General features: G+C 38.7%; 1 protein-coding gene across 3 annotated transcripts in view; it reads left to right on the plus strand.

Annotated features, from left to right (window-relative positions):
- SLC35D2 (solute carrier family 35 member D2) overlaps nt 1-13281 on the plus strand; it is a 59965-nt gene that overhangs the window by 30898 nt on the left and 15786 nt on the right. Inside the window, exons 4-8 of one of the 3 annotated variants that reach the window (XM_082617982.1) lie at nt 1311-1378; nt 5799-5870; nt 7082-7150; nt 11533-11635; nt 12934-13026. In XM_082617982.1, coding sequence (XP_082474108.1) covers nt 1311-1378; nt 5799-5870; nt 7082-7150; nt 11533-11635; nt 12934-13026 — 405 coding nt within the window. The remainder of the gene's footprint in view (nt 1-1310; nt 1379-5798; nt 5871-7081; nt 7151-11532; nt 11636-12933; nt 13027-13281) is intronic. The other 2 variants (XM_082617983.1, XM_082617984.1) reach the window with 2 other exon arrangements.

A 13281-nucleotide genomic window follows, 5' to 3' on the forward strand; every position in this document is an offset into this window, starting at 1 on the left:
TTCCCTTAGGGCTCACTTTCAGGGGGGCTGTAGTGGCTATCAAGCCATCAGGCTGCAACATCCTTTGTTTACTGATATGGCAGGCCCAAACAATTTTCATTTACAATGTTGATGAATAAAAGGGAAGGTCCTGGATCTATTTTCTTGCTTATGTTTCTTGAGCAAATTTCCTAATAAAGAAATTCTGTAACTTTTTTGCAGATGACACATAGTATTTAAAAATCTTTCAAAAGATATCTGAGTTGCACGCTTAGTGTCTTTTTAGTGGAAAAAGAAATGTTGGAGTCATCTTGATAGCTATGGAGTATTATATTAGTTAAAAAGTTCTTAAAAGTTATCGTATGAGCTTATGAAGGGTTTTTTTTTATTTATGGAAGACTAGGTGTTACATTTTGTCTCTTTTTCAGCATGTTCTGAATAATATTTCTCTTAACAATCAGAAAATAACTCAGGAGCTCAAAGCTCAGTAAACCTAATTCAAGTACAAGCTACATTGTTTAACCTTGGTAGATATTTAATTATTCTAGTCCTTTAAAACAAATAAAGTAACTCCAAAGTAATGTGGCCAGTATACACAACTTTTTTTTTTTTTTTTTTGCGGTACACGGGCCTCTCACTATTGTGGCCTCTCCCTTTGCGGAGCACAGGCTCCAGACGCGCAGGCCCAGCAGCCATGGCTCACGGGCCCAGCCGCTCTGTGGCACGTGGGATCCTCCTGGACCAGGGCATGAACCTGTGTCCCCTGCATCAACAGGCGGACTCTCAACCACTGCACTACCAGGGAAGCCCCATATACACAACTTTTTGAAAGTGTCACCAACTGTGTGACACATCAGTGGGATATAGACCTTTGCCTTTGTCCAGAAAAGTGCATATATGCATAGATAACAGAAGTTTGCATACTTTTTCAATGGCCTTCTGAATCTCATTCATAAACTATATTTATATAGTTTATCAGTGATAAACACCCATCCTCAACTCACCAACCTGGCTAGGGGTCTCCACCTAAGAGAGGTGCTTGTTTAGAGCTTTCTTTTAGGGAAATAGTCTACTAATGTGGGCAAGGTCAAGAATTCCATTTCTATCCAGCCTCCACACCACCACCATGATTATGGATATCACTTCCTACCTATTTTTTGATCACATGGAGAAACTCATGATGTGTTCTGGATTCTGGAAAATTTAGTCATTGCAAGGAAAGGAACTCAGAATGATTTGCTTACTGATGGGGAGTGAATGTCACCATTTTTATATATGAAAGAAAGTGTTATTAGAGTACTAACCAAATATTCTTTCTTTTTTTATTGAAGCTGTTTCCTCTGCCTCTCCTCTACGTTGGAAACCATATAAGTGGATTATCAAGCACAAGTAAATTAAGGTAGAGTGCAGGATAATGGTTTATCGGAGTCTTCACTTGTTTGCTTTTAGTGTCACAAAGACCAGCTTTGATTTTTCAAGATATTGCTTGGGCTACATATAGAAGACAATAATATTCCATATTTTAAGAAAATAAGGTAGAGTTTTGAATTTAATTTGATAATGCTTTAGAAATGTTAAAAAGCTGATATATTTTTCTTTATGTTCAAGTCTGAAGATAGAATGTGAGATCTATAGAAATCAAGCTAGAGAAGGTATGATTTATTCAGGAAGATTCATTTATACGAACATGGTTCTGTGTAACTTTTGGTTTCATCACAGTTTTATAAAAGCAGGAATATTCTGTCAGATTTGGTGTAGGTCAGGCTTGGTACAAGGAGAAATAAATGACAGACGTTATTTTCAAGTATGTGATATATACTTCTGAAATCTGCATTTGCATTTATTTTATGGTCCTTTGACTACTCTGTTAAAAGTCACTGCAAAAATGAAAATAGAAGTGTACAAAGACCAAGTCATCCTATAAATTGGAAAGCGTGGTGTGAAATATGTAGACTAATGAACACACATTAGGGTGACAAACCTTATGAAAAAGATGTGAATAATGGGAAAATAAAGTCTGACCAAAGGGTGACAGTAATGGAAGGAAACCTGTTTGTATAGGGAGAAAAGAAAAATGGCAGGTAGGAGGTAGACCAGAAGGAGAAAGTATGTATAAAACTGAGAAATGTGAAATTAGGCCTGTTGCTTTTCACTCTTGTTTGGAAAGGACAGATTGTGGTTGTTGTGAAAAACAAAATGTCCAATACTGTTTTCAGTTACGTATTTTAGTTGTTTTGTTGTTTCCTTCTGGGATTAGGACAGTCAATTTTCCTTAATTGTCTTAAATTTGTATTAAAACTCCCTGTGGTAGGTGCTATTGCTGTGTTGCCACATATCCTCTTGCCCTGTCTCTGAGCCCACCTGCAGTGTGGGGATGCCTTCAGTTACCCTCATAGCTGCCCAGCTGCACTGGGGGTCTCTGCCTCACAGATGAGGACTTCTTGTTTTAGTGCTCTTACAAACATCTTTATTACAAGTGTTCTTCAACATTTCTCTACACGCATAGCAGAAGAGGTAAGATGAAGGCTTCTTGGGTGCTGTGGGGGCTTTCAGCAAGTGAGACTGAGGAGGAAGGAAGGAAGATTGCTTATACGTGGTGTTATGTAGTATGTTTCTCTGTCTCCCCTATTTTCCATAAACTGGTAGTTGGTCCTAGAGGCTTGATCAGATTCAGATTCAATTTTTCAGGCAACATAGGTTTATTGGTGATGTTGGGTTCCTTCTACTGCATCACCTCATGGGACACATAATGTTTTATCCCACCTTTAATGATATTTAATTGATCAGTTCCACTTTTAATGATTTTAAGGGGTCAGTCTGGTCCCTTCATTAGAATGTTTCCCATCAATTTTTCATCTAATGGTTTTAGCCTCTATTGATGATCATTGTCTAGATCCATTATTTCATTTCAAATTGAAAAATGATGATTTTCTAACTATATCACCCCTTCTACATTAATTGTCTAAACTTCCTCAATAAATACAAACTTTCATTCACCATATCATACAGGAAAGGCAGGATAAAGCTTTATTTATAAATGTTCAGAGTAATAAATTAGTGTCCTGTCACCTTCAATAGTGAGTGGTTGTTTTTTGTTTGTTTTGTTTTTTACCATCATTATTAACTCATGCATTTTCATTTTTTTGAAACAAGTCCCTCATGAGATATGCATTTTGCAAATATTTTCTCTCAGTCTATGGCTTGCCTTTTCATTCTCTTAGCACTGTCTTTCAGAGCAGAAGTTTTAATTTTAATGAAGCTCCACCATCATTTTTTTCTTTCACAGATTGTGCTTTTGGTGTTGTATCTAAAAACTCATTGCCAAACCCAAGGCCATCTAGATTTTCTCCTACATTATCTTCCAGAAGTTTATGTTTTACATTTAGGTGTATGATCCATTTTGAAGTTAATTTTTGTGAAAGGTTTAAGGTCTGTGTCTAGATTCAGGTTTTCTTACGTGTAGATGTCCAGTTGTTTGAGCACCATTTGTTGAAAAGGCTAGTCTATCTCCATTGAATTGTATTTGCTCCTTTGTCAAAGATTAGTTGAATATATTTGTGTGGGTATATTTCCGGGCTCTCTATTCTGTTCCATTATTCTATTTGTTTCATTTACTTAATGTTTTAATTCATTATATAAATACTTCTTTTGATGCTCAAATTATATCATCTCAGGTCAGTGGGAACCTCTTTGAGTTGACTCCTATGTTCTAGGGCCCTAGTAGTCTTTGATTACTTCCTTGCTTCCTGGCACATGATGTCCCAGATTTATTTGGACTTTTCCTGCCATTTCTCCAAGGATCCCCTGGTTATTTTTAGTGTGAGGTTGAGGCCATAGTCTGGGTGCTGGCTATATTTAGAAGGAAGGGCTAACACAGTATCCTGATGAATAATATGTAGGGTATGAGAAAAAGAAAGACCAAGATGCCTTCATGGTTTTTGGCCTGATGAAGTGGAAGAACAGAATTGCTATTGATTAGGTCTATACCTAGGAGTAGGATTGCTGGGGTATGGCCATTCTGTGTTTAACATTTTGAGGAACTGCCAAGCTGTTTTCCAAAGTGGCTGTGCCATTTTACTTTCCCACCAGCAGTGTACGAGGGTTACAATTTCTGTACATTCTTGCCACATTTGTTATTGTCTATCTTTTTGATTATAGCTATCGTAGTGGTTGTGATGTCGTATCTTATTGTGGTTCTGATTTGCATTTCCCTGATGATTAATGATATTGACCATCTTTTTTTTTTTTTTTTTTTTTTTTTTTGCGGTACGCGGGCCTCTCACTGTTGTGGCCTCTCCCGTCGCGGAGAACAGGCTCCGGACACGCAGGCTCAGCGGCCATGGCTCATGGGACCAGCCGCTCCACGGCATGTGGGATCTTCCCGGACCGGGCACGAACCCGTGTCCCCTGCATCGGCAGGCGGACTCTCAACCACTGCGCCACCAGGGAAGCCCCTCATAAGACATTTTTAAGTGAAGTTCCTGAAAATTCTTTCTGCACTGCTCTCTGGTTGTAGTGTGAAACCCCTCCTAAGGTCTGGTCAGGAGGAGCTGCCCACCCCACCCCCTAAACGCTGTGGTTCTGACTTTCCTTTCTTTGGTCACCATCTTCTCAGGGTCACATTGGAAGCAGATGGAGGTGTGTTTTTCCAGCCCTGGTAGTCTGTGGCTGTGCATTGAGCTGTGTCCTGGAATCTCTGGGTTTTGAGAGTGGCTGAAAGATTCATAAGTATTTTTGAAAGGCAGTGAATGTGGCCTCATTACATAAAGTTTTAGAGAAAAATTACCCATAATTTTATCCTCTAACATACTATTTTAAATACTCACTTTCAGTCTTTTTCCATATACAGAATGTATTTTATTACAGTTGTAGACTCTACATAGTTTTGTCACCTCCTTGAGTTATTTAACATTCGTTTTTCAAGAGTGGTAAAGTTTTATATTATAGAATTAATGTATAATGTTCCCCCAAGTGGATTTATCATAATTTATTTAATCATTGCCTTGTTTGATATTCAGGTTATTTCTGATGTTTTTCCCAAAGACATTACTGTAATGAACATGTCTGTGCGCATGATTTTTTTTCTTTCCTGTGGGTTATTATCTTAGGGTAAGTTTCCCAGCAAGAAGTAATTAGGTCTGGGCTTCCCTGGTGGTACAGTGGTTGGGAGTCCGCCTGCCAATGCAGGGGACACGGGTTCGAGCCCTGGTCCGGGAAGATCCCACATGCCGTGGAGCGGGTAAGCCCGTGCACCACAACTGCTGAGCCTGCACTCTAGAGCCCGTAGGCCACAACTACTGAGCCCATGTGCCACAACTACTGAAGCCTGCACGCCTAGAGCCTGTGCTCCGCAACGAGAGAAGCCACCACAATGAGAAGCTCGTGCACCACAACTAGAGAGAGCCTGTACGCAGCAGCGGGGACCCAACGCAGCCAAAAATAAATAAATAAAAATAAATTAAAAAAAAAAAAAGAAGTAATTAGGTCCTAGGTTAGGATCATTTAATGACTGTCCATACATAGTCCCAACTTGATTTGTCAGAGGCTGTATTGGTTCACATTGCATATAATCTTTTAGCACAAACTTTGTAGTAGTTGGATAGTATGATGTTTTGAATTTTTAGTAAGTAAAAGTGGCGTGAAATTATTAAATCTTCATTTCTTTTTATTATTAAATATGATTTATTAGTAACATATGTGATAATTAAGGTTAATTCCTTATATTTAATTTGGAAAATTAATGGGCTTAATTAAAAATGTAAGGCATTAAAAAAATACTTGGTGTCTGATGATATTATACTTGAATCTTTTCCTGACAGCTTGCCAATGTTCACCGTGCTCAGGAAATTTACCATTCCACTTACTTTACTCCTGGAAACCATCATACTCGGGTGATTTTTGTTTTTCTTCTTTTCCTCTGGTGTCCTCTCCCCACACCCCACATTATTTTTACCTAGCAAATTCTCAACATCTAGTCATCTTTTCAAATCGTTGATTTGAAGTGCTAGTAGCAACAACTTAAGGGCAAATGGTTTGTTCACTTAAAAGCAGTCTCCTATTTCCATGATTCCCTAAGAATGTAATGAGTGTTTTTTAAAAACAATTATAATTTTACATTAGATAAATAAAATGTGTGTGGGGTCAAAAATTATTTAAAAAAAAAAAAAGACAAAGAACCCCAAAACAGATGTAAATCTGTTTCCTGAGCCAGATGGAATATACACTGATTTTGGAATGTAGAGGAAAAGTTGTCCACGTATATAGTATAGAATAGGAGTGCAGAAAATCAGGGAAATTCATTCTGATGCAGTAATTATGATGTAACATCAGAATAAATAAATTTTTATAATGTTGGTTTAAAAATTTCTCATAAAGATACTCAGGCTGACATCTAAAAAGGTGATTCTTGGTTTTGCTGTGCAGATTATTTAAGGATGAAATTTGGATGATGGCCCACTGTTTTAAGTTTTACTATTGAATTTTATCTTAATCTTTGGATGCTTGATAAAAGTATATACCAACTAGACCCACCAGCAGGAGCTCTTCTGCATTTTGTCCCAGCGTCTTTCTAGTGAGAACAGAGAAATACATCTGTAATTAGATTAAGACAACTACTTAAGAAATAAAGTAAATTTGGTCTGATTTCCTAATCCATTTAAGTTACCTTTAGTACTCTTTTTACATAAAGCATTGTCCATTAGATATTAGCTATAAAACAGTTAACAATGTCTGTTTTCAGTTTATTTATTTATTTATTTATTTATTTATTTATTTATTTTTTGCGGTACGCAGGCCTCTCACTGTTGTGGCCTCTCCCGTTGCGGAGCACAGGCTCCGGACGCACAGGCTTAGTGGCCATGGCTCACGGGCCTAGCCGCTCTGCGGCATGTGGGATCTTCCCAGACCGGGGCACGAACCTGTGTCCCCTGCATCGGCAGGCGGATTCTCAACCACTGCGCCACCAGGGAAGCCCTGCAGTTTATTTTAAAAATATAATCTATATTTTTTCCTCTCCTCCTCCTTTCCTTATCTATCTATCTATCCATCCATCTATCCATCTGTCTGCCTACCTATCCATCCATCTGCTATTTATTTATTACAGGAAACAGTATTCCTTGAACATCATTGTCAGTGTTTTTGCCATCATTCTTGGAGCTTTCATAGCAGCTGGGTAAGACTTTGGACTATTTCTGCTCAATAACTCCTTTGTGTCTTTGACAATAGGCCTGGCCCCCTCCTCATTTTTCATTTTCCATCTGGCTGCAGTTGAATTGAGCAGCCAAGAGACAAATCTGTTGACGTTAGTGGAATCCCCATGTGTTCCTGTGAAAGTCAAACTGGGTTCCAAGTTGGCCAGAACATTTCTGAGAAATATATAGAGTGAGCATTATAAGGTATTAATACATCTTTTCTTCATAAAAAGGAGTAAACTGTATACTTTTATTACTGAATGTTTGTCTTCAATATAAAAATTTTACAAAGAATTTTGAAAAGTTCTTAGGCATTTGACTAAGAAGAATAACAGATTTATAAAGCCCTTGTAAGCTGATTTGTTTTATCATCCTGTGATGCCTTATTGGTCAATATTTCCAAGGGTGGAATACGCTCATTAAATGTTTGGGACATGAGCCAATACCAGTGCATGACTACTATCTTATTCATTAATATACCTGACCAGGAATAGGACTCCAAGTTTGCATTTGAAAGCAGGCACTCGGACTCCTTTTATAGCATAGTGGTTAAAGCATGTGTGCAGTTACCTTCCTTGGTTTGAAACTTAACTTCTGTCAGCTATTTCTTAGCCTCTCTGTGCCTCAGTTTCCTCATTTATAAGGTATAAATGATACATTTGGCCCTGTGTGTCCAAGGCTTCTGCATCTGTGGATTCAACCAACCATGGATCAAAAATATTTTTTTTAAATTCCAGAAGATTCCCTAAAGGAAAACTTGGATTTGCTGTGCACTGGCAACTATTTACATAGCATTTACATTGTATTAGGTGTTATAAGTAATCTAGAGATGATTTAAAGTATATGGGAGGATGTATGTAGGTTATATGCAGACGCTGCACATCATTTTATATAAGGGTCTTGAGCATCCGTAGATTTGGGTACCTGCATGTGGAGGGCGTGGGGGTGTGGCGTACTGGAACCAGTCCCCCGTGCATATGGAGGGACGACTGTAATAGAAAAGAAAAACCTATGTGAATGAAAGGAAGAAAGAAAAAGTTGGAGGGATTTCAGTTAAACTAGTTTCATTAACTCATTTAGAAACAAGAGTTCTGGATCATTAATTGCAAATTAAATAAGGTGTGGGCTACAGAGCCAGGATGTCTAGAACCTTATTCTAGTCTCCTCACTTACTGGCTATATAACCAAGAACAAGCTATTTAACCTCTGTGCCCCAGTTATTTTGACTATGAAGTGCAGATTAGAATATCATCCACCTAATAGCATCACTATGAGAATTAAATGGGATAATAATAAACCAAGATTTACACTAGTTCGTGGCCAAATTCAACAAAAACATGTTGAAGCATTTACTATATGCCAGGCATCATTCTATGTGCTGAGGAATCCAGCAGTTAACAAGACCGAGAACAATCCTTGCCTTCATGGAGCTTTCATTCAGGTTGGTGGAAACAGATAATAAGCAAAAGAAATTGATTAAAAATATAGCATGCCAGCTGGTGATATATATTAGCAATAATAATGATGTTTATTATTGTTATAAATGTATTTAGTCCCTTGCCTAGACCAGGGTTTATTATTTGCATTTTTATCTGTAACTTCCTCTTCTCCAATTCTAGCTGTGGCTGAGCTCAGCCCCCTTAAAGCTGGCCTGTTTGGTTTCAGTGCTGTGTTTCATGCCTGATATGGTGCTGGTACAGACATTAAGCAGCCACACTTAGAGCCTGTTTTGGTCATGAAGACTTTTGTTCAAACAAAACATATGCGTGAAGTAGCTAAAAAAGGGAGGTGCTCTGTTGAAAGTGCCTTCCTCCCACAGGGCTGAGGTCTCCCCTGGGCCTCCTCTCTCTTCTAGGTTTCTTGGAGCTCAGTTTGAAAACCACTAACTTAGAGCCAGTTGAAGACTTTTACAAAAATTGGTTTATAAAAATGTAAGTCTTTGATGAGGAATGGCACTTCAGACTCTGTGTGTATGAAAGCACATCTCCAGAAGCAGTTAGTAGGAATTCAGCTCATAGGTGATACTCTAGTGAGCTGAAAGGGTAAATAGTGTTTCCCAAAACATCTAACTTTTACCCAAGAGCCAGCTTGGAATAGTAATTCTCGGCTTTCCCCTTCCTCAGCACCCACAGAATGGATAATATCCCTGTGGGTAACAAGCACAGTTCTTAGCTGCAGCCCAGCTGTGACCGCACCCTTCTCTGCTCTCACTCAAATTAACTCATCAAATGCAGGTAACAGATGAGCCAGTTTAGGCAGCTGTAACAAATAGCCCCTACATCGTGGTTGTTTAACATACCAGATATATTCTGCTCACGCTCCAGATACATACTAACATCAGTGAATGCTGTGGGAGCGCTCTGCCCATTGTAGCTACTTAGGGACCCAGGGTGATGGAACCTCTGCCTTAAAGGGGGTTTCCTTGCTCATCCAGAAGAGAAGAAGGCATGTGGGGAATTGTCTGCTGGCTCTCCAAGCTTTTCCCCAGAAGTGATGTGTTACTTCTTCTTACATTGTATTTGCCAAAGCAAGTCACATGACCAGCAAAAGTTGAAATATAATGTCTGTGAACAGCCCTAAATGACAATCACATGGCTTAACCATGAATCTGCTCCCATTTATAACACAAGTAAATTCTTATCAAACTTCTGTGCTTTCACTACTGACCTAAACAAATGATGTTGGGAATTCCTGGCCCCCTCAAGTAGGAGACCTGAAAACTCCAAGAATTCCCCTTAGGCTCTCTGAGGAAGTGAGTAACACTTCCTTTCCATTCCTCTGGAATCCTCACTTTTTTGCTCATTCATCTCTTTGCCATCTTAGGGAATGGCAGACTCTTCTTAACACTGAGCTGAATGTGGGTAGGAAAGATCTGGAAAACCCTTATTTTCAGAGGTTCTATTGTGATTGAGCCAGATAATTATGATTTATGATGATCTAAAATTAATTTATATTCTCACAAATATATTTGTAGGTAAATAATGCCAGTGGAAGCCTCAAGCAAAGTCTGGTTTAATTTGCATTCAGATTTTGATGCAGTTTTTGCCTATTTCCTTCTTTTTGGTTAGAAATAATCTTATTTTGATACTGAAGGGGATAAGGATATGCCACTCCATTATATGCCACTTTGGCATAAGCATTATTTTGAGTTGAAGGCAATTTAGAATCAACAGATGTGGGAAGAGTTCTCTGCCGTCTCTTTTCTGCCTAAAAGTAGACCATAAATTTGCCTTTGTGAAGGTGTCCCTTGGTCCTGTACTTGAAATAGAAAAGCAGTTCTTATCACCAGAGACAGAGAGTAAGCATCAAGATGAATCTGCATAAACAAACCTTATTAAAATAACCCTTATCTTCCACTAGTTTCCCCTATATATTTCCTAGTCCCTTTCCCACAATTTATTTGTTCCTTAACACCCAAACCCTCTTTTTTGTTAAAATGGTATCTAAGCCCCAGAGTCTGACCACTTCTTTGATTTTCATTTCTTTTCTGTGAACTCCTGTGCATGTAAAATATTTAAAACAGTTTGTATATTTTTCCCCGTTATTCTGTCTGTTGTCAGTTAAATTCGCAGGCCCCCAGAAACTGACCCAAAGAGGGTAAAGGAAACCTTCTTGACAATATATACTTAAGAATTTGGACATAGGTGTGGTACTGTTTGCAAGGTCAAGTGCAGGTGAACGCATCACATCTGGGATTAGCTGTTGTTCACTCTCTCCTCCCTTTGCCATATTCCCCCCGAACATTTTTATACTAGTGTTATTTATTTAAAATGGAAATTGAAGAGAAGATGCTTCAAAGAATGGGAAGAAAGGGGCCTTAGAGGAGTTGCAGAGAAGGAATGGATCCCTGCCTTGCCTTTTTGATGGGCAGGATAGTGGGGGTGCTAGTGGATGACGTGACTGTTTGGGGACCAGATGGAGGTGTCAGTTCCTCATTTGACCCCTTTACCCTGTCACTGCTCAGCTGTCCCCAGAGGGCTGTACTCTGGGGAAGGCCCTATTTACTACAATAAGAAAAGCCACAGGTGGGTTGAACAAATCACTCCTCTTAGAAAAGCAGGGCTCATGCCGATTTATCAGTTAGCAAAAGAATGACTTTGCAGTCAAAGGAAGATGGTTAATGTCCCTCTGGTTTTAAGCGGTTGTGATTAAGTTTAAGCCTCCGGAAGGCCTGGTTTTGTTTTTGTCTGGGGACAGGGCAGAAGAATTAACCATTCATCCCCATACAGGGGGAAAATATGCCAGAGAAAAGGTAGTTACTAGCATCACAAATGGATTTGATTAGGAAAGATGAAACAGAGAGTGTCTGAGGCCAAGCTGTGAGTTTCTGAATAATCATACTCCTCTGTGTTCTCCCTCCCAGTTCTGACCTTGCTTTTAACTTGGAAGGCTATATATTTGTATTCCTGAATGATATCTTCACAGCAGCGAATGGTGTTTATACCAAACAGAAAATGGACCCAAAGGTACCAGATCTTCACTCCTTTAGCTTTTAGGCTTTGTCATCTGGCCACTGAAATTACATGAAAAAATGAACTTGTAAAGCTGACATGTAATTTAATTTATATGTTATGATCTACAGATGACTAATTTCTTTTTAATTATCTTGTCTGCATAGGTTCTTGTTACTCCTTGTCTTGCCAAGTTTGGGTGAAAATTAGGTAGGAAGGGAAAAATGGGCACTATTTTAGATGCAAAGTCAGGATACTATATAGAAAGGGGATTGTTTTGAAAGGCAAATTAAAATTAGAAGAAGATTTTTTTACCATCATCATCAGTGACCAATGTGAAGTCAGGAGTATTCTGAAAGCAGCTGTAGTTTGAGAGTCTGGAGATGTGGGTTACAGATACAAGTTTTGCTGCTGACTGGTTATTGTGACCTGGAACCTTCACTTCTCCAAACCTCAGTTTCCTCATCTGTGGAATGAGGTGATTGGAATGGATAATTTATAAGGTCCTGTCACGGGCGGGTGGGCAGATGAGCTTTCCTTTGGTGTGGCTGCCCTCAGGTCAGAGCTCCCAGCCCTCACCCCCACCCCAGCTGTGCAGGAAGCTCTGGAGGATGGGCCAGGCATATGTTTCTTTGTTCCAAGTTCTTTGTGTTGAGTGAGGGTGTTCTCTCTGATGGACAGGCTTATTCCTATGAGCTGTTTTTTTATCTGCGGGCTGTATTTTTCTGCACTACCATTTGTTTTTTAATGGTGGCAGTTTTACAAAACTGGTTTTGCTGTCTTTTGAGAATCACAGTATGTCACCCTGTATGGAAAGTGGTGGATGTAGCCTCTAAAGAAAATTAAGTTTATGCAAGATTAGAAAACAAGATACCTGGTGTTTTAACCCTGCTGTTCCTTAATAAAAAGAGCAGATGTTTTTAAGGGGTTCTGTTTATATTAATATTGTTAATGCTGTTTACTTTGTTCCAGATTTCCCATTTTGAATAACATGCTTTTTAAAAAAGAACAATTAGAATGTTAGAGATGGATGGAACCTCGGAGTCCATCCATCTCCATCCATTTTATCTGTCATTTTTTGGATAAAACAAATTTTTTTTTGGAAATCACAGTACACTTGAAATGAAGCATTTTACATCAGAAATTTGCTGAAAATATTCCAATACAGAGCTGGTCAGAATGCATGTTCTAACTCTGCATAAGTACATGGTTGTATAATTAGCTTCAGGGGAAAATAAAATAAAATAAATGGCTCCAGGAAATCTGATGCTTCATATTTCTAAAATTGAGTGGAGTTTTCTTGGTTTTTGCAGGAGTTAGGGAAATATGGAGTGCTTTTCTACAATGCCTGCTTCATGATTATCCCAACTCTTATCATTAGTGTCTCTACTGGAGACCTTCGCCAGGTGAGCTGATGACAGTCATTCATTCTTACTTAGCAGTGTTTAAAATTTTAATATTTAACCTGTGGTACTTACTGAAATAAAAAGTGTATAAAGGTAACTAGGATTTCGGAAAGCAAGATGTTTGGTACCCCCAGTAATACGTTTGGCACTTTCCTTTTTTTGGCATTTATCTTTAGAACTGTGGGGAGTAGCAGGAAGTAGTCAAAAAAACTCTGGTCTTGAAGCTTTTTGCAAAACAACAACAAAAATCTGAGT

This window comes from Mesoplodon mirus (assembly GCF_964341445.2).
Source record: "Mesoplodon mirus genome assembly, chromosome: 1".
Lineage (NCBI taxonomy): Eukaryota > Metazoa > Chordata > Mammalia > Artiodactyla > Ziphiidae > Mesoplodon > Mesoplodon mirus.